Raw genomic sequence first — 27,528 nt, forward strand, 5'->3', positions numbered from 1 at the left:
ACAGCAGACCAGTGAAATTAAATACATATGGTATGTATTCTTTAGAATTCTTTGTTTGGTTCTATTTGTTGAAACTTTTCGATTTAAATTACCTAATCGATTAATGTTATTTTAATTTTCTAAAATCTAATGTTATTATGTAGGCAGTGTATTTCTGAAAAATAAAAGAGAAGAAACTGAAGAGCAAATACTTCCATGTAAATTATTTTTAAATTGAATTATAAACTGTGGTTATTTTGAAGGTAAACAAAACTCACAGAAAATGAAAGTAAATGTAAATAAATTATTTAAAAAAAAAAAAACATCGTTATAATCTCTAGTGCTGAATAAATGTTAATTATTAATTTTGCATTTTTATTTTTTTTAAATTCTAAATGTGTAAAAGTGAATCCCACAAATGTTTTGCTACTTTTTTTGAGGTATGTCTGAGGTTAAAACATGTTTCAAGTTTAAGAATTTTTTGTACGTTTAACCAGCGGGCCATTCGTAAGTTGTTCAAAAAAATATTCGGTTGCAATTATAAAAATTTGAACCTTAAATTCAAACAGCTGTTTTGAAATCTTTTGAAAACTTCTCAATAATGATTATTTTGGCAGAGAGTGGGTTGGTGGATCGATTGTGCGAGTTAAAGGTAATGAAATGTCAGACAAGATATTGAAGGTAAATAATTTTCTATTTTATATTATGTACAAGTATTTCTTTAACTTACTCTGCCAGGCTTAATACAGTATTTAGTTTTCCAATTTTAAATGTTTGATATTCCTGAGTAAGATAATTTGTACAAAATGGTAAAATGACAAGCAAAACTTTTAAAAGTCGTCCGCTGGACAGTCAAGAGGAAGTGAATCATTTTTCCCACCTCTCAATGCACAAAAATCTGTCCGTTTCAAAAATGGTGGCAAGAGGGGGGAAAAAAATGGTATCCTAGAATGAATTCGAAAATCAACAACTCACCTTTGTCAATGTTACAAAAACTTCAACTTTAAAACAGCTGGGTTGAGAAAAAAAAAGAAAAAATTAAAACAAATGAACTTTTAATCGATATTTTTTCTTTAAAAAAAAAAAAGAAAAGAAAAATTATTACAATTTTTAAAAAATACAATATAATCAGTCGCCAAAATTTATGAATATAGACCACATAATTTACATTCAAACATACACACACTCAATTTAAAGAAACACATATTTTCTCAATGTGCTCTTCAGTAGAACTGAAAATAGGGGTAAAGGGAAAAAAGTACATAATTTTAATTTCTTTTCGTTTAATAGTTTGTTTTTAAAGATTAGCTTCTTCTCTGTTTACTTCTTTTAAAAATATAATCGATAAAAAAAAAATTGTGCACATCATATGTATCGATAGAAGACAACTGATTTTCTTTCTAAAATGCAATATTCTTAACAACACTAGACTTACTTCATAAAATTAGAGGAAAAAAAAAAATAATAAATTTGCTTTTCTTAATACTGAATCGTTCTTATAACAATAAAAATTCTGTTTGATCAAAACTTCAAATTAAACCAGCCTTTTATTCCCCTATTAATACAAAAACAAATTTCACCTAAAGTTGATAAATTTTTGTTTTAAATTAAGAAAGGTCTAAATGTTTATGAATGAATAATAATAAACTGTGTCGATTAAGAGAAATAACTGTACTCGTATTTAGGTTGGGAAAAGTGTATATTTATTTTCGAAACTAACAAAAATTTTTTTAAAATAATGATTGCTATGTAAATGAATTAGTGAATCAAAGATTTTGTTCTAGTTTTTATATTTTCCTAATTTTCTACAGATACGCTGTTTTTTCTTTTTTTCTTTTTTCCTAACCTAACCTAAAAAATATATTTGTTTTTGTTTACAATCGTACTGAAATAAGTAGATTGCAATTCAATGGCAGTCTTAAATTCTTTTTCTTTTATTTAAGATTTATAAAGCATAATAAGTTAAACAAATAGTTCATATTATTTTATAATTGCGAGGTTTCTAATACAGTATACGCCATTTTTCAAACTAAAATAAATACTACTTACATCAATCGATGTATGATGCCGAAAATAAACAAAGATTTTTTTTTTTTAGATTAGGCAAGAATTTTTGCCTGCTTATACGTCTAAAAATGTCTCTCGAATTTCGAGAAACTTGAGAATGGCTGTAGACCAAGAGCAATCACACATGATATATTTGTGATTGGTTCGCCAATACGTATATAGATCCCAGACGAAAATTTATTGCATTGGAAGACGTGTCTGGACATGAACTTTTGGTATGAGGACTCTTTATAGGATCTTAATATAGGAAGAAAATGCTGATGAAGTTTTAAAGGAACCATTGCGACCAACCGGCCAGTTCTATGCTATAATTATGAGGATCGCTATTATAAAAGGACAAAAATTGGAAAGATGCGGCATAACTACAGTAAAGGTAAGTCTGGGCACGACTTCTAGACCTGAAAACAGATCTGGCACACCAGATGCTTTGGTTACAGCTTCCCACATCCGGATTACTGAAACTTCCAAAATTCCCCCGATTTACCACAAATTTTAAGTAGTTTGAACAACAAACCATCTAACTAGCAAAATACAATATAGATTAGTTAAGTAGAAAAAAAGTTGACTAGAAATTAAAAAGATAAAAATTACGATCCACTTCAAAAGAAAAGCTGAAAAAAGATATTTTATCCTCTAGTCTGAAAACTCCTATGTCTTACTAATACTGAAAATATTTGATTCTAACAATAATTTTACCTTATTTCATTTATGCACGTCTTTACATATTCCTTTACAATACCATGAGAATAGCTATGAATAAAAGTATTTGATAAGGAAAAGACGAAATAATTTCTGAAAAACGGACTAAACAATTTTTTCCCTCTAAACTGTAAATTTTCCTTCTTTGAAACTTTTAAAAGAAAGCAAGTTAGATAAATAAATCTCTTTTCAAAAAATAAAGAAATAATAAAAATAACTTTACCGTAACTATTACAGTTATTTGAAAATAAAATCACAGCTCTGATTGTTAGAAATGTAAACAAAAACAAATTCATAAGATTGTGATTCTTGATTTTATAAAACATAATTCCAACCCCTTTCGAGTTATTAAACCAATTGAAATGACGTTTTTTAAATGTTTTTTTAATAAAGAGAATTTTCAGATTTCCTTTACCTATTTCCTTATATAACATTATTGACTTAAAAAAAAGTGTAAATCAAATTCTTAACACAAATCTGTTGAACAATCCTCTTTAAATAAAAAAAAAAGCACAGCCTTGTTTGGGTAGGTGCATTTGCAGTTCTTAGAAGAAATCTGAAAACTTTACCAAGAAGTTGTCTCATATTTCTAGAGTCAACAGCTTCAGTATGTCCTAGTAAACAGACTATAATCACGCTTCAAACATAACGTACTATCACAAAAAGATTGAAGTATCACCATAATCTATCCAAGATAGCCAGAAATGCGTATAACGTCGAAGCGAAGTATCCTAAGATCTCGAGATAAACGAGATAATGATTTGGTACTTCAGAGCCTAGTAAACTGATTTTTCATCTAATCAGTACCAAAAAAAAAAACCAAGCCGTGCCCTAGGACATGCGCATAGATTACCTGTCAAGGAAGATTGCCACACTTTTTTTAAGCAGGATTAAATCACATCCGCTGAACATCAGCATTCTCTGAAACGATCATTCATTTTTTTTTTTTTTTAGAATTGATTAAAAACTCTTCTAATATTGACATTTCAAAAATTCAAGCAACCGAAAAAGTATTCACAACCTCAAAACAATGAAAAAAAACCAGTGAAATATAGAAAATTAGGAATATATCTATCAGCTGTTAACATAAATATGTTTAAAGATTCGTTCATTAAAGGATTCGATTGATTTCTTACGAACATTTACTACATTAATTTAAATCTTTTTGTTAACGATAGGTTATTATTTCTATACATAAAATAACCATGGTAATTATAGATTCTAAAGAAAACGATTAAGTAAATTTAGATTCATAATTTATTTCATTTTCACTAGTATTGCTATAGTAAAGTTACTTTTACTCTAATAATGATGTGTCTAGAAAACCACAGACTCTCTATTGGAATGAATATATATTGTTTAATTGTATTTTAAAAACTATTTTGTGTATTTATTTTCATTTTGTGTAAGTTTTTTAACCAATTTTATTTTAAATTTACTAGTACCCTATTGGTCTACTTTTTTTCCAGTTTAAAAAAAACATCAATTCCGTTTGAAATCAAATTTTCTAATTACGATATTACTTTTCTCTTTCCTTTTAAAATGATATTTGTAAACAAGTTTTTTATTTTATTTTTCTTTGCAATATTTCAAAACTCAATTAAAAATGTACGAAAAGGAAAGAATACCACAAAAACGGTATAAAAATTTGAAATAAAACTTAACCAACCATCCATATTTTCAACTTAATATAAGGATGAGCTTTTTAATTCAAATTAAAAATTCATATTATAGTATAACCTGATTTCCACCTATTCTCCGTTATTTTTAATTTTATTATTTACAAAATTCGTTGAAGTATTCCCGTAAATCCTTAACGGTTGGTGCTAAGTGTAAAGTTAATAATTTTGATTGGAGCATACACTGGAATCGATATTTTAATGCTAATATTGAAAAATTTAACTAATTGTAAGGTTATGTTTTGATGATTACAAAAAACATAACTTCGAAATAATTTCTGACTTTTTTAATTTTAATTTTTAAGGCAACAACGTCTCTATCTAAATTTCACATAATTCTTTTAATTCTCAATAATGGAAGAATCGTATGTTTTTCTATTGCTAAAAGAGTTTTCTATCGTTTCGTTATTGTTTGATCAAAATCTTGAAACTTTCGTAAACACTGCTAACTGTATTGAAATCTGCGATGGAGATGATGATGATGATGATTAAGATTTTACGTAGTATGGTTAAAGGACCTGTTTTAGGTCCACACTTTCAACGATCGTCACAACCAGGATCCGATAACCTAAATCGATAGCGAGTGAATTGAAGAAAAAACGAATCATCTAAAACCGTAACTCAATTTCGATATTTAATTTTTTTTCTTTTTGCATAACCAAACATGTGTTTGCGTCACAGCATTTTTGGTTATGGAGACGTACGAATTATATTTGGAAGCACTGTTTATTTCAACGGAACGTGCACATGTGAAAACTATCCTTCATAGCTGTAAGTGCTTCTAATTAATTTGTCTTGATTTTACACGATATATTTTTAAAATTTTATGTATTAACATTTTTAAATAATTAGGGAATTAAAGACCAATATCTAAGCTATGATAATGTTCTTGTGGAAAATTGTGATGTATATATTTATAATTAGCAATAACTCGAATTTAGTTGGAAATCCAGATCATACATTATATTATGAACTTTTCTTGCAGAAAAAATAGAAATCACTTCCTAAGATTTGCACATTATATCGGCAAACGGTGTAAATTTTTTTTACCATTTATCTATTATACGCTAAACGTGTAAGTTTTGTAAAAATGTGCTTTACTGGTTTTTTTTTTTGTAGATTTTTATATTAGTTTTATTATTTTTTTTAAAGTCTACTTTACTATATAATATAATGCTTTAGTAGGTGATATTATTTATGATTTGTAAGTCTGTCGGTTTATTTTTTATTTTTAACAGGCTACTGCTGCACTATAGATGAATTGATCTTGTTCTACAGGTTTCTTCATCCATACACCAAGTCCAGCTTTTTTGAACGCAGCGATCATATATGTCTTTGCATCCTGTTTGCAAAACAAATAAAGTAAAATAAATAAAGGAATTATTTCATTATTCTCAAAAAATAAAATTAAAGAATGTTCACATACTGTTTAAAAAAAAAAAAAATTTCAATTTTAGTAGGGGAGTGCTAATGAAATCGATTTATTTTAGACAAAAGTTGGTATTATAAGTAACCCGAAAAACTCCTACGTACATTCTGTAGTTACCGTTTTAGCAACTTTTAGAATTTGGTGTAACTTTCACAAAATACATCTCACTAAAGTATGCAAGTTGATGAGGTGCACCAGAATGTGGGCTCCCGCTAAGCGAAGACCGTTCGCTTCCTAGGATTAGGGGGCAGTTTCCCAGGTTTTGGGGGTGGTATAGACGCAGTTAACCGGACTACAATCCTTTGTTTCCTTAATAAGTCTCAAGAAATGCCTAGAAAGGGCACAGGAGAGGTGGGATGTTTGCATCGGTATCCCTAATTTTCCTTTTAGAATTAGGGATCCTCTTACACGCAATACAAACACCGAAATTCCTTTAAAAAATCATCCAGAAAACGTGCATTTCAGGTGAAAAAATCCCAAATCTGAACAACTTCTTACTGTTACAAAGGAGACCAATCGTGCATGAACAAGAAAATAGATAATGGCAGCAAATGAAAATACCGTACCCTACATACAATAAGAACGGCTTTTGTATTTCAGAATATTATAAAAGTTTGTTGAAGTCATTGCTACGTAAAAAGTCATTTTGTAGTGAAATTTTCACATCACAAAAGCTCTTTTCATGAAGCGACAGTAAACAGAAAAATATAATACAAAAAAATAACTGAAATCCAAAAAAAAGAAAACACTTGAAAAAAAAATGGGTATTTCATTTTTAGTTGTTGTTAAGCATTTATCCTCTTAATAAATAAAAAATATTATTGCCCCAAAATAATAAAAATACACTCTCAAAATAAAAAAAAAAATTTATAGGCAAAATAAACATGAATAAATAAATGAAATAAATATACAGCATTTTATGTCCTTTATGTGGACTGAAAGCAATTAATGTTACTATATAATGAATAAGCACAATGTTGCCTAAACAAATATGGTTGAAGCATTTTAAATATGTGTTGTCTCACCTTGAATCAAATTTTGTAAAAAATTTGGAATTGTAAAAAAAAATGCTTTAAATTCATATTATAAATATTTAAGCAGGAATTTTAATTTTATAATTAATATGTGTAGAGTTCATAAATTTACTTCTTTTTGCAGAACTTTGTCTCTCGGAAGTATTTGCAAATTCAAGTTTTTTAATATTTAGTTATATATATATAAGAATAAATTCAGGACAGGTGGATAAAAGTTCGCCCGTTTGTATATTCTAAAGCCAACAAACCACTTTCTATCTGAAGTGCAATTTATGCAATTAATCGTAGACACTAGGTCTAGTCTCACCAGTCCTCCTCTTCAACCTGATACTGGAATCAGCTATAAGAAACATAGAGGTGAATGCTGGGGGGAAACATCTACAACAGGATCATCCCAATATCTGGCATATGCTGATGAAGTAGCAATAATCGCAAGATCAGCTGCGCAATTGAAAAAGGCCTACACTGAGCTGGAATATGGGGCTGCTACATATGGGGCTTAAGGTGAACGAGGGTAAGACAAAATATATGGTGACAACTAGGAGAGCAAGAAGATTTGGCAGCCTACAAGTTGCTCAGCACGTTTTTAATGGCGTAAGTAACTTTGAAGTATTTGGGTGCCACCGTTTACTACAAAAAAACGAGGTAAAGGAGGATATAACCAGTCGGATTGCAGCTGCAAATAGGTGCCTATGGGACATTAAGCCCGATCCTCCGAAAAAGGGACATCTCGAGAAATGCCAAACTCACCATTTTTACAAGACCCAGTTCTATTATATGGCTCAGAAACATGGACGCTAACCTCAGTGGATGAAAGTACGCTGAACTGCTGGGAGAGAAAGGTATTGAAAAGGATTTATGGCCCGGTGGTGGAGAATGGTACTTATAGATGTAGGAAAAATGCTGAGCTGAGGGAGCTTTCTAAGGAGGCGAACATTGTAAAGAGCATTAAGCTGGGAAGACTACGCTGGTTGGGGCACCTCCACAGAATGGACCAAGGTAGAGCAACTCGCATCGCCTATGAAGGGCATCCCGGAGGTAGAAGGCCTAGAGGGAGGCCAAGACTAAGGATGGTTGAACAAGGTGGAGGAGAACCTCTCCAAGTTAAATGCGGGAGGATGGAGAAGGAAAGCGAGTGATAGAACGGCTTGGAGTGAATTGTTGGAGGACAACAATCCCCTACAAGGGCTGTAGAGCCATGGAGTAAGTAAATCGTAGACACTAAATCCACAAATTCATTGAAAGTTGGTAAAGTGGCAAAATTTAGCAATATTTTGAATTCTTTTGCTAATTAAATTTTAATTTAAATGATATTGAAACAGAATTCAATACAAAATTACTACATTTACCAATACTACTGAAATTACAATTTAATATTGATCAATTACGATAAAACTAACCACACATTTAAAATTTCGATTCCATCAAAATTCCTGCTCAATGTGCAACACAACAATGAAAAAACAAAGTAACATCTCTTTTTTTTATAACAATAATAAATTTTGTGCGGCAAAATTACATCAAAACCTTGAATAAAAAAAAAAATGACTTATTTATATTTAAAAATAATAATAATAGTAATAATAATAATAAGTTATTAATTACTTACTGCATTTATGAATAATCTCACCTACCTCGAATGCTAAGTTGCAAAACGAAGTAATGTACCCTGCTTTTTAAGAATTAGTTATAGTAAACGAACTTAACTGAGAAACTGTATTCAAAACTATACTTTAAATTTTCGATCTAGCTAATATTTTTGGGCTCAGAATCAGAGAAATTGTTAATAATTTCCACCCAGGAATCTCACGTGGTTACTTAAAGAAAACCTTCCTAAATTAATGCTCTTTTTTCACGATAGAGTAGAAATTAATTTGGAAATCTTTAAAAAATTTGTGGTCATTAAATTGCACAGAGATAAGAAGACATTTATAGTAGCCGCAGATAGATGGTAATTTATTATGAATTCATAATGAATTTCAATGAACTATGTATTGCTTTAAGGCATCAGGGAATGAAAAGTCCCTGAAGTGGATTTGCCGCCTTCAAGATCCTCCTTAAAGGGCGGCAAGGTAATGTTGACATCAGAGAACTAATGAAGGTGTGGCTTGCTTATCAGCTGGTGAGAAATGGATCTGCACTCTCTCCATTCATTTATCAAAGACGTATTACCAAAAGCTCTGTAAGTACGGTACGGCTCTTACATTGTAACTTTGGAGAAAGCATGGTAAATCCTCTCCGAAAACGTGTCCAGGAATCAAACAAGGAAAGAAAAGAACTGTCCAATTCGTGGCAAGCAGGCTTCCTTACTGGAGCTTGGTAGAGTCAGGAAATTTACCTCACAGAATGGGATTGTTATTTAATCGTAAAAACTCGTGAGAAGAATCTGGCCTGGAGTTGGGAGGATAGGGCTTCTCGTATCTTCCTGTTGGATATGAGGCAGACAGAGTTCATAACGCAACAATGACTTTTGGGAAAAAATCCTGAACCTTGTAAGGATGTTAAGATTTACTTAATAGACTATCTAGACTCGAGGATGGTACAATTAAGCCGATTGCAGCAAAATTACGATTATTACCTTTAAAATAATCATTTCAAACTTGAATCTAAAATTTCTCTGTTATTTCAGCATTAATTTTGATTCACTCCTTACATATCTTCATAGATATCCATGAAAAAAAAAACAAAATGCTGGTTGATTGCCTTAAAAGCAGAAGGATAAACAGTTTTATATGGAAAACGAATGAGTTTTGGACTCACATCCCTAATTATGTAGCTATCCTGGTAATACGAGAGGCTAGACTCCAAGCTTAAGCTTAAAGTAATCAAGATTCTGTTAATCAGGCACCAAAAATCACTAATCGAAAGTTGTATGTATCATCAATTTATCAGTAACATCCGTTTACTAAAAAAATTCCTCTTAAAAAAAAACACTTGATCAGCTGACCGCCACAAAAAAAAAATGGAAGTAAACTCATACAACCGCACACAATTTTTTTTTTAATTGATGGGGTGAGTTCTTCCGGCCAATATTATTTTTGCGGCGTCTCCGTAGAGAGAGAGAGACAGAGAGAGTGACGAGACAGATGGATGTTGGGCCTTCGTACTCAGATGATGTTCCCTCTATTATCAAGCCTATGCCATACTCAAAATCCCACATTTGAGTACATCACACGCTTCACAATTGAAAGAATATCATCTAAGGAAGAAGGAAAAAAAACAAAACAAAAAAATTAACGTAAGAAAGAAAGAAAAAAAAAATAATTCTCCGTTAAAATTAAAATAAGGTTAACAAAAATTTAAGTGTAACAGCTTACATAACCTACAGATGTGTTAGATATAATTGTGGTTGTTTCAAGACTTTAAAAGTCAGGATTAAAATTAAAAGTACAAAAAAAAAAAACCGACAAAGTCGTCGATTTTATCCAGCTTTAGATTATTACTCAATCAATAGGCTAACACGAACAGTGAAGGGAACTACGTATTTCTATATATTTAAAGGTTAGGGAAATTTGTAACAAAAAAAAAATCGATATGGCATATTCGATATTCTTTTCAATACATCAATAAATTCAAACAATTTGGGGGTTGGGGTTGGTTAATCATCTGTCCCAATAAAAAATCTCCATCTAGCGTTTTGACCCATCTAGCCAATTTTCAATAAAACGTAACAATATTCGAAGTTGAAAAAAAAAAAATTCAAGAAATCCCAAGTATATTATAAGAAAAGAAAAAAGAAAGCTGGATAAAATCGACACATCGTTATTATTAGGTTTGGTAGAAATATTATTTATTCAAATTAGATCGAATTAGACGTAGTTTTTTTTTTTTTTCTATTGCATTTAATAAATACTATAGTTTTTGGATTCGATTTATCTTAAAATATCATCTATCCTGAAAATAAAGTCAAAAAAGATTTTTGGATGTTAAAGTGAAATTATTAAAAATAATTATCTAAGTAATTCAGATAATTTAACTTTTAAATCATCGTGCCAGCCTTGAATGTTCTGTAACAAGTTTAAATTCACTACCGTAAATATAATTAATTCCATGGCCTTAATGGCTTAATTTTTAAGATTTAACTGAACTATACAATTAAAAGTGATTATAAAGGCTGAGCCCCCATATTTCCTGCCGCCCCAATGGCACCAAAGAAAAGAGTTAAAGATAAAAAGATTTTTATTGTTAGTAAAGAATGTACTTCTGGTCTGGATGTCCAGGTCTTTGGGTATTACAAGAAATGAGAAAGGAATATGGTTAGCCTAAACGCCTCTCTTTCTCCTTTATTGGTCCAACAACCTATACTTGACACCCTTTGTTGGTCCAACATCCTATACTTGGCACCCTTTATTGGTCCAACAACCTATACTTGGCACCGTTTACTGGTCCAACAACCTATACTTGGCACCCTTCATTGGTCTAACAACCTGTACTTGACAGGTTTTCTGGCAAACTGACAGTAAACAGCCAAAAATGGACTTCTTTTCTTAACATCCATCATATGTGTGGGGCTCGGAGAACTGTCTGTCAGTAGTCTATAAAATTGGTGATTGGTGTACCAGACAGAGCAAAATAGTGAGTTGATTCTTGTGTCATTCATGGACAATTTTTAGATCCATTACTGCGCATTGAGATTTGGGGATGACATTTTTTAGTTAACAGCAGTTTGTGGGATACCTATCTCCTGTGGTTAAAGAGAAAATACCAACTTTTCTCATGATGGATTTTTTTTTTTAATACATATATAATTGAGGGGAAAGTAGGTTCAGAATATTTATTCCGCATTAACTGAAGAAGGAGAGCTTTAGGGTAGTTCTTTCTCCATAATGTCACAAGACAACGGTCAGCGATAACCTTAGATGGCTCTAATCCAGATCTGCATTTTTTTTTTTAATCCGAAACAGGCTCAGATTGATGGTACGTTTCTTCAGTACCTATAATAACCTGAAGGGATTTGGTTGGCGTAAGGTTAACCTAAAAGCAGATAATAGCGTGATCACTTCATTCATCTTTTGAACTCGCTCAATAGCGAAGTAATATCGCGATAGAAATCTTCAATTTTAACATCCGTTCATTGGCAATTCACAGGAAGTTTTTGAGGCTCATCAGGAGCTTTTGAGGAATCAGGCCATTTCCAAATGCCCTCATTAATTTGTTTTTGTAAGATTCCTTAAAGTATTGTTTTTTGTTTTTTTTTTAATGAGTTGGAGACGATTATTGCATTAAAAGAAAAAGTCTGACGACACAAAATTTATGCTTTGAGGATATTTTGTAAAGATGACTAGAGTGTTAGCTGAGCACTAGATTTATAGTTTGAACTGAGTACAACTCACTTCTATCACATCTGGATATTTAGCTTTAAGAATATTGCAAAAAATTATCAAATTTTCATTAAGAACACAAATTGATTGATTTTCTTCTATGTTAAAATGTGTTTTAACCATTAGTTTAGTAGACAAAAAATAAGATAAATATAATGAAACAAAAAAATAATTTTGATTGCCTTCTAAATTACAAACAAAAAAATTGAAGAAATATATTATATATATATACACATAAAAATTGAAACACAAAATATTTACTTTAAAATTACCTTATAATTTTCAACTAGTTCTTTGGCATCTGAATATACCTCAGGAGCAGTTTCCAACGTTATCCCAGTTTTTGTAGGAATTTTCTTTCTTAATAGTTCATGAAATTTTATAAAAAACATTTGCTTCGATAGACGAGAAACATTACCAGTATTACATTTTCCGGTAACAGCATTTATAACTTCCACAATGGTGCCATCATCTATAAAAAATAAAGAAAAAAGGAAGTATTGAACGATTAATATCTTGAAAACCCTTAGAATCTCATTAAAATTATTTTTACTATTAAAAATGTTTCAAATGAAAATGATCGATTTGCCCATCATACTTAATGAATATGAATAGTTTTAAAAATCATTGGAGCGAATACCGAAATAAATCAATATTCATACTTCTCATCGATAGTTAACCTTATCAACAAATATGATTGTAATTAAAAGATGCTATATGTTTAATTTAAGTATGAGTCTTTTTTTTTAAAAAAAGTACAATCTTTTGTATTTACTGAGGTCTACAACTGTTAACTATTTAAGAAATTTATTAAGCTTTTTTTTTTAAAGAACCCTTTCGGCACTACGGCCTTTATAATATAAAAAAATAATAAAATTATCGATGTAATGAAAATTCCAAAATCAGTTCTACTTGAACGGATCTTTCTACTTTAATGAACGGATCTTTCAGTTTTTGACTGCCATTTTGGAAATGCAACCTAGATTTTTCTCGTAACTTCGTGTGTAGGATCTAAGTTTTTATTGGCATAATTCTAGAAAATTTCGTTCTTGCCTTTTTGAGCTGTAAGTTAAAAACTTTTACTCTTTTTTTTAAGTTAGCAATGCAAAAAACTGTAAGAGAAAACGTGTTCACAAATAATTTGTTTCTTTTTAATTACATCTTCACTCTCCATGAAGCAAAATGTTAGATGCTTTACCTTTTATCCAATTAATACTATGATTTGGTGCTTTTCCAGTCTGTCTAGCTTCTGGAGAACTAGTGGTGTTCATTAATATCTTATTCAACCTAAAAGGAGGTGGTAAACCAATTAGAGTGTTCTCTATTCGTCCATATAATGCTCTGAAAATATAAATGTGATCAGAATAAATAAATATTTATAGATATGTAGTTACATTTCAGTTTTCTAAATTGAAATAGTTATAACAAAACCTCCTGAGATGTGTCTGATGGAAGAGCGAGCCAACCACGATGCTATGCAAGTAGATAGGCTCAATGAAATGAGACAAGAGTGAACCTTGTAGACCCACAACGTTCCACTTGGCCACCTTGTCACTACATGACATTGTCAGCAACCTTTCTCCCTAAAGAAACAAACAGCAGTAAGTAAACCACACAACTAACTTAGAATTATTGGTAATTTTAAATTCAATCTATAAAATCGATGCAGAAGGAAGTATAGAACGAAAGACAAGCTTGGGCAGACCTAGTTAAACACAAGGAAATGACCAAAGATTGATGAAAGGAACGAGATTTTCCGAAATTTAGAAATTCAGCATTTTGAGGAAAATTATTTTTAATATTTAGGTATTTTTATTTTCTTAAAAAGAAAGTGTAGAAAATTTCGTTTCCGAAAAAAATATATCGATTACAATTAGTGTACCTAAATGCAGTAATAGAAAAATTTATAAAAGTGAATAATTTACCTGCATGACCCCATCCCAAGTCTGTATGGAATCAGCTGATTTAACTGGTATAGTACCCTCACCGGACTCAATTTTAGTCCTTAGCTGGCCCCTGGACTGTCTATTCGGATGACGATCTACATCTTCACATGTGTTCTCAGCATCATGTGGCGAGAATATTCTATACAAGTAAATCTCATTAAAAATATTATAATAATGCTATTCATTTTAGAGAAAACCATGAAATCAAGATATTAGATATAGATATAATATTGGGGACTGGCTGTGCCCTTAAAAATGGAATTATTACTTCTAACGATTCCCTGGCCAATGAGGGAAATTAGTTTCAGTCTGACATTAAGATCGACACGATAATAAAAATTCATCGATGTATGCATTAATTTGTATATTTTATCCAGAAATGGACAAAATCCACTATAAATTTCCTGTATTGCTTAAAAAAAAAAAAGGACAAACGTTATCTTAAAAATATTTTTAACCACTAAACTGTTGCTTCTTAGTAGCAAGTCAATTTAGAAAATTAAATAAGACGCACGAGATAGATATAAAAATATTGTAGTAAGTCTAGAATCTAGACTCTAGATGAACATTAATTTTCATGGGATTGGGGATAAAAAAAATCTTTATGGTGGGCAACAGGTTTATATTAATCACAGATGAACCTAATTATGACTGATACAAATAATAACCTCGCATCCCCACACGGTGAAGTGCTAATATAAAGATGAAATCTTATCTCCGGTTTTAAACAGAAACCTTGGCCGTCTTCATTTCGTATAAATATAGAATCATTAGCAGTAGCTGTAACAAATTAAACAAAACTTACGTATTTTTACAAAAACTGGATCAAACTATAAAAAAAAAAATATTTAAAAACATTTAAAAGAAAAAAGCTCACCAGGATTAGCATGTAAAAGCAGTTGACTATAAAAATATCTGACAAGACCTCTTCTAGAGATAATCTCTGCATGTGAATCATTTAGTACTGCACCTTTTACAGAAATATGTTCACCACCAACACATTTCGTACCAGTACCCACGGACACTACTACAGCGTCTGTACAATCTGGATTGGTTGTCATGACAATGCCGGCCAAAACTTTACGCCGAGCAAAATCAGGCAAAGGTTGCATTATATTTCTATAGTGTTCCAAAACTAATCTGTAAATTTTTTGTTTAAAAAACAAACAAAATTAATAGTTTATTTATGATTTGCTTATAATTAATTTATCTTTCTTTCTGTTTTGCATTCATATTCATGCGTGCCTAGTTTTGCTCTGTGTTTTTTTACATCGTCCTACTTTTTGTAAGAAATTATTGTAATTGTGTGCGAATATCCATCTGATTCTGAATGTTCACAAGTTAAGTTTCCTGCAAATTAGTGTTTAAAAATTCCTGTGATTATGGTATCCCACCGTTACTCAAATACAAAACCAAAAAAAGCAGTCGCAGAAAATTGATATTTCGCTTAGATGTCACTAGAGGACACAAAAATCGTTCAATTAGAAATATCGCTTTATTGCAAAGATTTCTCACTTATTTCGAGACAATCTCGAAACGGCTTTTACGTTTTCTTTAAACTTTCGATATTGTTTACAAATAGTTCATTAAAACTTTTACTTTAAACATTCAAACAGGAAAATACAATGAAGGGGACTAACTTTTGCAGATGAAAATTTGGAAACATTAGTACTACTTGTACGAAATTAAATAATTTCGCGGATATTACCTTGAACTTGAGAGATACTAGTATTTTATGTGTTCTTGCCATTCGAGAAGGGGATTGAAGAAATAGTTCTACTTTTCCCCATTTACCATGTGTTCAACAATTTTTAATATTATGTTTAGTGAAAGTACTTTCGATTTTATTGATTCGATATGAATTTTTTTTTTTTTTTTTTTTTATGATTTAAGGCGCTTCAACATCTATGGTTATTGGCGCCCGGAACTTTTTCCAGTGCACTGCCGGCCTCCGGACAGTGTACTCTAGTTACAACACTGTCCATCACCGGACAGTGAGCAATATGAAATTTGTTACATAGCAAAGAATTTAATGTAACAAGCAGGAGAGTAAGAAGTGGAGCCAATGTCTGTTGGGCAATTGGATGTCTATTTACATGTAAGAGTACTGATTAAAAAGTAAAGTAAAGTAATCGCCTATTTTTTTTCAGGCGGGCTTTACGTCCATCTACCAAATTAGGTATCTTGGACGGAGGCGACTAGCAAAGATACTTTACTGTAAATTTCTCATATTAACTATTAAATAAAACCCAAGGCCTAAGAACGGGAATCGAACCCAGTACCATAATACATATTAGCTTTACAGATCTCGCCTCGGCTACCGCTCGGTTACCGTGGCGCCTAAGAGTACTGATTATGGTGGCAGTGAACGGAGTCGTAGAGGAGTGTAACAGAAAAAATAATAAGTTGTTCAATCAGGCCAATCGTTTGGGATTATTTAATGCACATACTAATCTCAATCGATTACAAAACAGAGTGATGTTGGTTTTTGTTTTGTAGGAAATGCCGCCTCTCATTGCGAAAGCTCCGTACACAAAAACAAATTGGTCAAGAAAATTCGATATTCGATCGTACAAACCTAAATTGTTCTTGTAGTTAAGCACATGTTATTTATTCAATTCGATAGGTCGATAGGACACATATATCGATCAATACTAAATGAAATAAATAAAACATACTCAGAGATTTTATTTGCAGCTATTGGTTGTAAGGTGAGAGAGCCAGTTGATGGAAATGTTTGACAATATGGCGGCGGAGTTAACATGACGTTATTGCACAGATTAGCAAATTTCTGCAATAACACGGCTCTGGCGGCTGCCGCTTTAGCGTTTTTCTTGCTACTTCCTGTTTTAAAATAAGATTTTTGTTTTTTCGTTTCATATTAAAAAAATATATCGAAAAAAGTAAGTATACAAATTTTTAACAACATACCTGATCCCTGATAAAGTTTATTATCGACACGAACTCCGAAAACAAAAGGATTCACGGATTTTTGTGAATTCTCATGAAGACATTCAAATTTTAGACCAGGTATAATTTCATTTAATGCCATCACTGGATTAACTTGGCCATTCATTACTTTCGATACTAACATTTCAGTTTTTGCCTTTTTAGGTGATGGGGTCACATTGTTTAAAGCTGAAATATACATTTACATATATATACTTTATACATTCATATACAATAACAAAAAATATAAAATAAACCATAACATTATTATTTTTAAACTATCAACCAACTCACCATGGGACATTTCAACATTTGTATTGGAATCCTTAGTGAAATCTATGTCCACACCAGCGGTTGGAGGCGCCAGAATTGAAGGACACAGGGTGAGAAGAGCAGCTTCGGCAGCCCGTTGTTTGGCCTGCTTTTTAGCATTAGCACTCCCATTAAATATAGTTCCATCCACCTAGAACAGATAGAAAAGAGAATTTATAAGAAGACGGACTATGAAGTATTGTGCTTTCCCAGTTCGAATGAAAATAAGGCTTCCCCTCACTCATAAGCAGCACACAATATAAAGGCAAGGAGGTGCACTAGACTGGCTTCTATTTAATTTTATATCTTGAGAAAAAGGTCATTCAAGACTAAATTACAACTGTTCTGAATCGGTCAAATAGCCAACGCCAATGCGATCTAAGAAGTGGCGCCCACAAATCCTCTCTGAAGAGAGAGAGGAGTTCCTACGCAAACCTCTCAGGTGTGAGTTCTTTTTACACAGCAAGCACTCAGCTATTTTAACTCTTAAACACTAACACTATGTGTGCAGTACCGTTTTCTGTTCTTTCTAAACAAACAAGCATAGCTATCTCTCGTCAGGCCGGGTTGAATTAGCAGCATTTTTAGCCTACATCACCCTATTCCTGCTTCATGCTGTGCATTATATCTTATGGTAGCACTTGTTACACATTTTAAAGGTCCCAAGACAGCTCCATACGAACCCCTTCAGGATTGCGAAGGCTGAAAGAATGCTCGGGACAAGTTAGACCTTGTTCGCGACCAGTTATGATTTGTCTGTAAGACTAATGTAAGTTACAGCTTACCAAGACTTACTGAGTTATCCAACCTTGGATTAGCCCAGTATCCCCAGCTTCCACACCTCCTTCTGGAAGCCAATCCCATCCGAAACTAATTTAAACTCCTCCATTTCATATGTTAATCTTGATAATTTAAAAAATATAAACACACACATGAATAATCTAATATGGAATAATACTTGCCTCAACAGATGCTAAAAAGTTTGGTGAATGTGGTGGACCATCCGAAGACACAATTTTATATACAAGACCAGATCTAAGTTCATTTAGGATGGCCAAGGGAGTTTGTGATGACTGGATAGCTCCATTTTTTCGTCGTTTTTTCGCTTTCGGTTCTTTATCTGTAACAATCCCAAATTGTTGTTCTTTAATAAAAAAATACTAATAAAAATCTTACGACAATTGTTTTGCTCTGAAAAGAATTAAATCTTGATACAAAGAAGCTCAAAATTTTCATGCAAACCAATCAAATCGAACATCACTCACTAATAGACACCAACTATTAAAGGATCTGAGATAGCTGATGTATACAACTAGTTCTGCTATAGCGAACCACTTGATAAACTATTCCCTAATAGGATTTTAAGTTTACTCGGTTTCTTTTAATTCTCTGTTTTAGATGTAGGGCGGCTAACCAATGCAAAAAATTTTGTGTGAAATAAAAATAAGTCATGTGTTTATACTGTATTATGTTTTCATGTTTTAGTAGGTTATTTATAACTTCTTTTTTTTTTTTTTAACTCTTTTGATGAACCTCTATTGAATGTAAGGGGTTAATAAAAATATGGTTATATCAGTAATGTGCGTTACAGATGACAAGGACATAGTATCATGTGCGAGTGTTGCGGTTTTGGTTAAGGTAATAGTCGAATTTTGTGGTACGTTATCGTGATTTAATTTGTTGACTTCTTTTATTTAGAATATTTTGTAAGTTCTTGGACGATATCCTGAAATGGGTTTAGCATTTCAAAGTTGATGTTTTGGGAAATCATACTATGTGAAGAAAATTACTCCGAATATATGTATGATTTGGTAGTACACTGAAGTCACTATCAGTACGTTGGCTAAGTAAAAAAAGAATACTAAGTGGAAAATAATCATTCTAAAATAATACTTTCTTATTGAGCCGGATGAAAAGATTAATGAAACGACAAACTTTATTTTTTTCTCCCTAAAAAAAACTTACTTTAAAAAAATGTTCTACTTACAGAGATCTTCAGGAATGAAAGCGAAGTCACAATTAGCACACATGTTAAATATAAATGTATGCACAATAAAAAAAACCTGTTAAGAATAGAGATAAAAATATATCTTTTCTCTAAATTGTACAATAGCTTCTTTAAAATCACACCTTCCATGTGCTTCATTAAAGAAGCACACTCGTAGTGATAGATGAACAGTTAAAATGGCGGGCACTATGAAAGGTGTTTACACTGTTTCTTTTTCTACTACCTACTCCAGTGAGTTTATCACGTAAAATAATGACCAGTTATGATGTAAAACATAACAGTAATGAAAGCAGTGAAAAATCGAAAATCTGCTGAAGTGTGGATACAATAATTCATATTAATTCTTAATTATTAAAGATCATTAATTTTGCTAAATACAGTTCAAGTTCCAATTATTTATTGAAAATAATTAATGGTTTAAAGTTTGTAAAAAAACAATGTTTTACAGTTAGTTTTTTTGGTCTTTAAAGAAGATTTAATCCATAGTGGTTTTAAGTACAGAATTTATACATAATTATAGACTTCTAATGTAATTTTAATTTCTTTCAATACCGTGTATGTACCTAAATGTTGATCAATTCTACTGAGGCAATTCCATTCCGAAGTGCTTGCAGAAGTAAATTGGTGTTAAAACATTTTGGCGTTCCACGGCGCTCCGCCCAGGTTTCATAGACTTTATTTTTAATGAAGTACCATTTTTTCTACTCTATTTCATTAACTTACATTTCATTTACTGTCAGTTTAATTTTATGATCTTAAATTTTTATTCACTTTAAATGCCTCTATGATAAAGGGCAATAAAGTACAAAACAGTTCAAATCAAAGAAAATTAAATTTTCTGATTTTAGATTCAAGAGATTTTCTGTATCTCTCCATGTTAATATGTGTACTCTAAATCAAAGAATAGTGCTGTGTTTTTAGATGATGTACAGAAAATTTTTGCGAAGGCGAGAAAAAAGGTAAATCTTAAAAAAATCTCCTCGTTTAGAGCTCAGTTAAAGCACCTTACCATCTACACCAAAAATTCTGGCAAACAAAATTAAGAATGATTTTTCTTGGGGTAGAGAGAATAATTCTTAATCAAAGATTTTTTTCTTTTCTTTTCGGAAAAAGAAGCCTCAAACATTAGAACTCCGTTAGTGAATTTCTAAGTGGATCTTCGAAGTGCAAAGAAAGCGATGATGGTATCAAAGAAATTTTGTTTTAAGCCCCCACCGGAAGATCCTGAAATTCACAAGCTGGGTTTACTTTTCTCTGAAGTTCAATTAAACCGGCTCTTTGTAAATAAATCATCACAGAATCTCTATCTGGGAAGCTGTTCAATGGATCAGCATAAATATGATTTTGAGTCAACAGATTTAATCAATTTTTGTGGAAATCTTAAAATTTCCTTCAGCTATGTATATTTACGGCCAAAATGAAAATATTAGAGGGAAGAATGACCCCTACAACTAAAGCTGAATAACAGGAAATGATGAATAGGAATTTTAGACAAAAGAAACTTTCTCTTTTAAAGAATTATTGAACAGTTGCAGCTAGAAGTTCTTTCTTTAGGGCACATGTAAGAATCCAGGTATAGAAAACTCCATTATAAGCGCTATTGGATATAACAGGGTTTGGTAACTAAAACGGAAAAGAAACTAGAGATATGCCAATAACAGTCCAGAGGACTGACGATGAATTCGAAACCTGCTTCTATGGTATAGCCAGCTGTGAGGAAGTCGTAAAAGTTTCCTTCGAAAGTCTAAAACTGTAAAACTACACTGAATACTTCAATACTGAATTGCAGTACTGAATTTAATTTTTAAATACATTTCAGGCACTTTCATTAAATACATTCAGATAATTATGACATATTTTTTCACTTCTCTTCAGCTCAAAAAGAAGAATTATTTGACAGTATAAAATTTTACAAATTGAGTTTTTCTGGAAATATACGTTTAGTGGTCCTACTTAAATGAGAAAAACATAGCCTGTATATTCATCCGGATCTAGTCGGTATCGGTTAAACCTTCAAAGTTTTGAACGTGTTTTTATTCTGTTATTTAGATTTATTTTTTTATTTTTCTTTTACAAATACTGTTTATAAATTTTCTAATATTAAACTCAACACTTATCTAAACTAATATTTGTAAAAATAATCATAGCTTCCTTTTCCTTTTTTGTGAGATAAGCTGAATTCGAACCATTTCTACATTGCACTCTTATCTTAGCTTAGTTACTAGTAAACTTAAAAATGTATTTCATGGAATACTCTCTCACATTCTTATGCCACTCCTTAAATCGCATGAGAAATTGAAAGATGGGACAACACAAGTGAAAAGATTGAATGTCATTAAACGTCTGCTAAAACAATTACTTTCAATTTCTAAAACAGATGAAATTTTGCTGAAAATGAAAAGTATTGTAATGTTTCAAGCCTCCTCGATTTTAAGGGGTTTCAATTAGAAAAAGAAAACTGGTTGACACTTGAACACTTTACTTGAACTAAATGCACAATGGTACAGTACAATTATGACTACTACTCTTAAGAATCATATACACCCTTCCTCAAGTATACATAAATCCTTAACTTACTAATAAGGGAATTTACTACTTCTACAGATAGAAATCCTTAACTTACTAATAAGGAAATTAACTACTTCTACAGATATAAACCCTGCCTACCGGGACCCGAGAGTGGTAACCCCAAAGACCACAGATTAATTTAGCTCGCCTGCCGCCAACACCGGCAGCTCAATCATCCTCCGCCAAAAAAAATCTGGTAGTTCCCGTCCTCGTTCTTCGCTATCCGCACCAGCCACACTTCTCGGTTACACCCTGTCTAGCGTTCTCCTCTCATACAGCCCCAGTCACTCCTTGTTACACCACTCACCAGGGTTCTTTCTCCTTTTCTTTCATGCCACACCTCACACAGTCACACATCGACATACACCTACACACATACACCACTCTCCAGGCCCCCACCATTCTGCCAGCAGCGCGAACAACGCTCCCAGCAATTTCCTGACGCGGCATTCTTACGTCTACGTATTACATTCTCATTTCCCCTAAGAATTTAATTTACACAATTAGAAATAAATTTACATAATTTAAATAATTAAAAAACACATAATTCCGTCCCTTACAGTATCATTTGTGAAAACCGGTAAGATGATGAAAGCTGATGAATTTTTCAACGATTAGCTTAAATTATTGTATTTTGGGGGAAACGTATAAAAAACATCAAATAAATCCTACGAGCCAACCCTTAAGTTTAAAATTACTCTTGAACAAAGTTTTCGGTTAAATTACAAGATACGGCTGCGATCTAGGAGCCCAGAGAATCGCTGATTTTATCAGTACGCAAGTTTTTTTTGTTTCTCTGACCGGTTGCGGACTTACATTGCATCATCAGAGGTGAATTAATCAATTACCCATGGTAATGAAATGAAAATCTGAAACCGGTCAGGGATACAATCGATCTTATGACGGATATTACCCAGCGCTGTGGATCTAACCTGAGGAATTTCGAGATATGAAGATGGTTTCTCCCTGACAACTCCAGTGTAAAAGCGTAGTTCAATGATGTATTTGTGCAATTTAGGAGGATTTAGAGCACGAACAGCATAATTGTTCTCAACCTTGAGTTTAAGAACGTAAGATCGAGAATAAATTACACAACATTCTCTAACTCCAATTCATATTCTCAACCGACAACTTCTCTATCATGATATTAAAATACTGTTAGCTGAAACATCTGTTGGACTGGGAATAGTTCTATCCTCAGCCTAGAACTTAATCCATTCCAGCTTGATGAATCTTAATGTTCATTCAACAGTCCAATCTAGTGATATGTTCCTCATCGCAAAGGCACCTTTGAGGAGGCATCTTTAAGCTCTCCTCCTAACCTAAAAGCACCACTACGTCCAATGTAAACTGATACGCAATTTTTCAATTATTTCTCCTTTAATTATAATATTATCTTCATTTTGGAAGCGAAGCTTTGAAACGTTTTTTAAACAAGTTTGGGCTTTCTTCGACTTTTTCGCTTCTGAAAAATTCTATTCAAACACAAAAACTCTGAGAGTTTTTGTCACAATCGGTGGATCTCTAAAACTAGGGGTGGAAAGTAATTAATCTAGAACCCATTCACAACACAAATGCTTTTAAGATTTCATTATATTATGAGATATAAAAAATAAGAAATTCAAAGCTTATTTTATGGAAATAAAAAAATAAATAAAAGGAGTTCCAGCAATCGATAAAAATACTACTAGAATTGATCGTGATACATTTAAAATCTAAAATGGCTTTCCAGTTAGATTACTGTAAATAATAAAAATGACATTCAAACAATACCTGGTGAAAGACTTCTTTTCATCGGCGACTTTCTTAAAGGAATTGAATTCGTAATGGAAGCGGCATGGTTAGAACTCTGCAATATAAGAAAACATTAATTGCTGTAGAGATATCATGAAATTTGGTTTTATATCCAAAAATTCTAAAAATAGGAATATGGTTTTGTAACTCAGATAGGTAATCCTGCAGAGAAAAGCAATGTACTTACTTGTGGAGGTATGTTCTCTTCCATTAAATCCATATTATTGATTCCTAAAAAAAAAAAATATATATATATATACATTTATTATTTACTCAGAATACAATGTTAACAATCTCTTAACACATGTCGTTTATTTCTGGATACATTACACATCTCTTTTTGGTATTTATTATATGTACTGTTAACATTACTTAACCTTTCTTTTTTGGTGGTTTTTAAAATGTTACTTTTCTTTCAATTCTTACTTCTTTTACAAGATTAATTTATTCAATTTTTGACATTAGGTATTGATTTGTCAACTCCTGGTAATGTAGTATTACTCTTAATCACAGCAAATAAATTCTAAATGAATGTTTTATTAATTAACACTTATAAATATGTTCATTCAAAATTTTAGAATGCAATAAAATTACAGGAATCTATTGTTAATGTGTACTTTACTTTTTACGAACTTCTAAGTTTAAAACTTCTAATTTATATTAATTTAAAATATCTATGTTGAAACCCTTGATTCATTCAAAAGCCTACTTTGACTAAATTAGGATGAAATGCAGGAGATCTGCTTTAAATATTCCTATATTTAAATGTATCTACAACCCCAATCAATTCATGCTATACAAACCATTAGCTTGAGCCATCACAGAGCACATATAAAACCGCTTTTTTGCAATTTGTTTTAAAAATAAATATTAACAAGGATAACGGTTACCATACAAAGCACCAATTATTATGTTTGTTAAGAAAACATTACGCGAAAAAGAAGGATAGTGTGCGAAAAAACATTAGGCAAAACCTTAAACGAATATGTATACTGCAACTGTTTTCAACATCTTCCTGTAGAGTGCAATGAAGTCGAGAATAATGCTGTGGAAGAAGTAAAATTTGCTTAGAGGGGGGTAGATTATCAGCATCTTGGCCAATTTATTCTTCTAATATCTAGGACTAAGCTTAAATATAAAATGTAAATCTTGCCATCATGTCATTTGATGTCAACAAGTTTCTCCAACTGAGTAAGAAAATTGCAGGTGCAGGATTAAATTACAAGTAAATATTTACTTTATTTCAGATTTGTCTGTTAAATAAAAAAAATGTATATACATGGAAAATTTTATTTTAAGGAGCGTAGTTGCTGAAAGGGGAGTTAAAACACCAACTGAACCGATTGTATTTCTAAAACCCAGCACGTCCTATATTACACAAGGGCAAGAAATAAAGGTTACAATTAAAAAGCTGCTTCTTAAAAAAGTTTTATACAGAACTCTTTTTTCCGTGCAAATAAAACAACTCTAAATTTATAGATTCCTCAGGGATTTGAAGTGCATCATGAAATTGAACTTGGAGCAGTAATTGGAAAAGTCTGCAAAAACGTTGAACCAAACAAAGTAAAAGAATATATTGGAGGTTATTGCTTAGCTCTCGACCTTACTGCTGTTAATGTTTTGGTAAAAAGAAATTTCCGTTGCTACTTTATAATTGAATGATTGTTTTTCTAATTATTAACAACAAATACTTCAAGAATTAGCTGAAATTTTGGGCTTTAAGTATTGTGACTATTAATTTAGAAACATCGGTCGCAACAATTTTTGAAGTCCACCGAACCATTTCTACTTTCTTATTAATGTAACAGCTAGTTCAGTTCTTCCCCTACAGAAATAACGCATCCTTAAAATGAATAAATTCAATTATGAACGTCTTGTGCGACAACCTACTTCTTTGAACTGCCTTAAAATTAAATTTTCAATTTCCGAATAATGATAGAGCTAACTGCCATAAGGATAAACATTAACCACTTTTATTTTCTCTTTGAAGTGATACGATATTTTTTTTCAGTGAACACGCGATGAATATACATATGCATTCTGGTTGTCTCTATAAAGAATTTCAGCTCTTTTTCGAGCTTCGTTGAAATTGATTCTATTAACTGAGTTAATCTGAGATATCCGTTTTATGATTGTAAAAACCAAGAAATGTAATTTACTAAGAAGGGTACTTTAGAAAACAGCCTACCTGCCCCTATCCCCTCTATTAGAAGCTTACCAGAAATATGTTTCACAACGTGAGCACAATGTTCAAATTTAAAGAAAAAGTTTGGGGCTATTACGAGAAATAATACTTTTTCGCTGTGATCTTAAAAACTCGTATTTCTAACGGGAACTCAATACAGAATTTATAACGTGATAATCAGTAATGCCGCATTATAAGATAAAGATAAGGTAATCAAAAGGTCTGGACCTCTTTTAGTTCAAAAGTTTTTAATTTTTAATATAGTTTGAATTCAGCTAGCTTTAGTTAATTATGTTACTAATTTATATGTCGCTATTTGGTGTTTCGTAACTAACAACTGCTTGTATTATCTGTAGAAGGAAGCCAGAGAGTCTGGTCATCCATGGACATTAGGCAAAAGTTTCGATACTGCGTGTCCAGTTAGCCGTATACTAACGGCTGATCAGCTGCTTCAACCACACGACATAAGACTATGGTGCGCTGTTAATGGTATCGTCAAACAGGATAGTTCCACTTCTGGAATGATATTCCCTACGGATGCATTGATCTCCTATATATCTAAATACATGACATTGGAACCATATGATCTTATACTCACCGGCTCACCATCCGGTACTGGTGTTATCAAATCGGGTGATATTCTTACTGCCGGTCTGGGAAATGCTTTAAATATTGAATTTAAAGTAGCATAATAATAATAATAGAATAGGTTTGTCAGTTACGGAAGTAAAATTAGAAAAAAGTAATATGTTTGATATGTAGTAGGTTGGAATAGAAATTAGTGTATTGTATTTTTATATTTTGTGATGTACTAAACATACAATTTTTAAAAGAGACATTAAATATACTAAATTATAGAAACTTTTGCAGTTCATTTTTCACTATTAAGAAATAATAGTGTTTATTTTACTTTTTTGGCCACATTATCAGTAACATCTATTTCTGGTTTGAATACCCGCACGACTTTTCTTACCGCAGTAATTCTGCTTCACTGAAACTTTCTGTAAAGAAATACCTTGGGCACTACAGACTACGAAGGTTCTGGGCCGCCTCCAGAACCTGTATTCTTTTTTTTCTGTTCGCATTCTCCATCCTCGTGACTCTCGAACACCCATAAATCCTTCTCCTCTTCACCTGCCAAACAATAGCTAGACAGGAAACAGCTTTCTTACGAAGATACCAAGCCCTAGTCAAACGTAGTCATTTTTTCTCTTGCATTGCTGCTAAATCATCATTTTATTGAGACTGTCATAAAGTTAACTTACAGAGAAACTAAAAAAATTGAATTTTTTTTACAGTTCTGTATTGCAAAGAAAATTAAATTAAATTAGTTTTATAGAAGGCAACACACACAAAAAAAAAGAGATAAAAATTAAATTAACGAAAAAGAATTAGGTCTAAATAGTTTTATTTTTTGCCCAGATAAAACAAAGTAAAAATATTATTCGTAAAAAAAAATATTTATAGTGACGATCAATTTATAAATTAGATAAGCGAAGGCTTGGTTTCTATATCTCGATGTTTTTTGTAACAATCTTTGATAGCAGCTTGTCTTTTA

General features: G+C 31.7%; 2 protein-coding genes across 7 annotated transcripts; one reads left to right on the forward strand and one right to left on the reverse strand.

The window, feature by feature from the left end:
- Nucleotides 1-1,017: 1,017 nt before the first annotated feature.
- Nucleotides 1,018-24,796, reverse strand: Adar (Adenosine deaminase acting on RNA). Of its 3 annotated transcripts, XR_012462949.1 has the most exons (15): nt 24,589-24,796; nt 23,973-24,016; nt 23,765-23,840; nt 18,378-18,535; nt 17,398-17,566; nt 17,086-17,292; nt 16,833-16,998; nt 15,032-15,294; nt 14,823-14,934; nt 14,134-14,293; nt 13,640-13,791; nt 13,407-13,549; nt 12,481-12,680; nt 8,522-10,086; nt 1,018-5,766 (listed from the first exon to the last, which is right to left on the reverse strand). XR_012462949.1 is itself a non-coding variant. In XM_074142662.1 (14 exons), exons 1-14 carry the CDS (start codon nt 24,614-24,616, stop codon nt 5,656-5,658), a joined length of 1,989 nt encoding a protein of 662 aa, XP_073998763.1. In that variant the 5' UTR covers nt 24,617-24,795; the 3' UTR covers nt 1,018-5,655. The 3 variants fall into 3 exon arrangements, 2 of the variants coding, with proteins under 2 accessions (XP_073998763.1, XP_073998764.1); XM_074142662.1 differs by lacking the exon at nt 8,522-10,086 and having other exon boundaries at nt 24,589-24,795; XM_074142663.1 differs by lacking the exons at nt 8,522-10,086; nt 23,765-23,840; nt 23,973-24,016; nt 24,589-24,796 and adding an exon at nt 19,403-19,645.
- On the forward strand, nt 18,928-26,831 carry LOC141461507 (oxaloacetate tautomerase FAHD1, mitochondrial). 4 transcript variants are annotated; one of them, XM_074142684.1, is made up of 5 exons: nt 18,928-19,053; nt 20,272-20,382; nt 25,085-25,181; nt 25,265-25,408; nt 26,327-26,831. In XM_074142684.1, exons 2-5 carry the CDS (start codon nt 20,345-20,347, stop codon nt 26,660-26,662), a joined length of 615 nt encoding a protein of 204 aa, XP_073998785.1. In that variant the 5' UTR covers nt 18,928-19,053; nt 20,272-20,344; the 3' UTR covers nt 26,663-26,831. The 4 variants fall into 4 exon arrangements, with proteins under 4 accessions (XP_073998785.1, XP_073998784.1, XP_073998786.1 ...); XM_074142683.1 differs by having other exon boundaries at nt 18,954-19,072; XM_074142685.1 differs by lacking the exon at nt 18,928-19,053 and having other exon boundaries at nt 20,295-20,382; nt 25,033-25,181.
- The last annotated feature ends 697 nt before the right edge of the window (nt 26,832-27,528 follow it).

The sequence above is a fragment of the Rhodnius prolixus genome, unplaced genomic scaffold (genome assembly GCF_049639745.1).
Source record: "Rhodnius prolixus isolate KJV_2025 unplaced genomic scaffold, Rpr scaffold_6, whole genome shotgun sequence".
Classification (NCBI taxonomy): domain Eukaryota; kingdom Metazoa; phylum Arthropoda; class Insecta; order Hemiptera; family Reduviidae; genus Rhodnius; species Rhodnius prolixus.

Coding starts and splice junctions, on each gene's coding strand:
- Adar (XM_074142662.1), bottom strand. CDS start 24,616: ATGTGCTCTGTGATGGCTCAAGCTAATG. Junction 14,935..15,031: donor GCTTTTACATGCTAATCCTG/GTGAGCTTTTTT, acceptor AATTTGTTACAG/CTACTGCTAATGATTCTATA. Junction 12,681..13,406: donor TAGTATTAATTGGATAAAAG/GTAAAGCATCTA, acceptor TATTTTTTATAG/ATGATGGCACCATTGTGGAA.
- LOC141461507 (XM_074142682.1), top strand. CDS start 24,943: ATGTCATTTGATGTCAACAAGTTTCTCCAACTGAGTAAGAAAATTGCA. Junction 25,182..25,264: donor CACAAGGGCAAGAAATAAAG/GTTACAATTAAA, acceptor CTAAATTTATAG/ATTCCTCAGGGATTTGAAGT. Junction 25,409..26,326: donor TTACTGCTGTTAATGTTTTG/GTAAAAAGAAAT, acceptor TATTATCTGTAG/AAGGAAGCCAGAGAGTCTGG.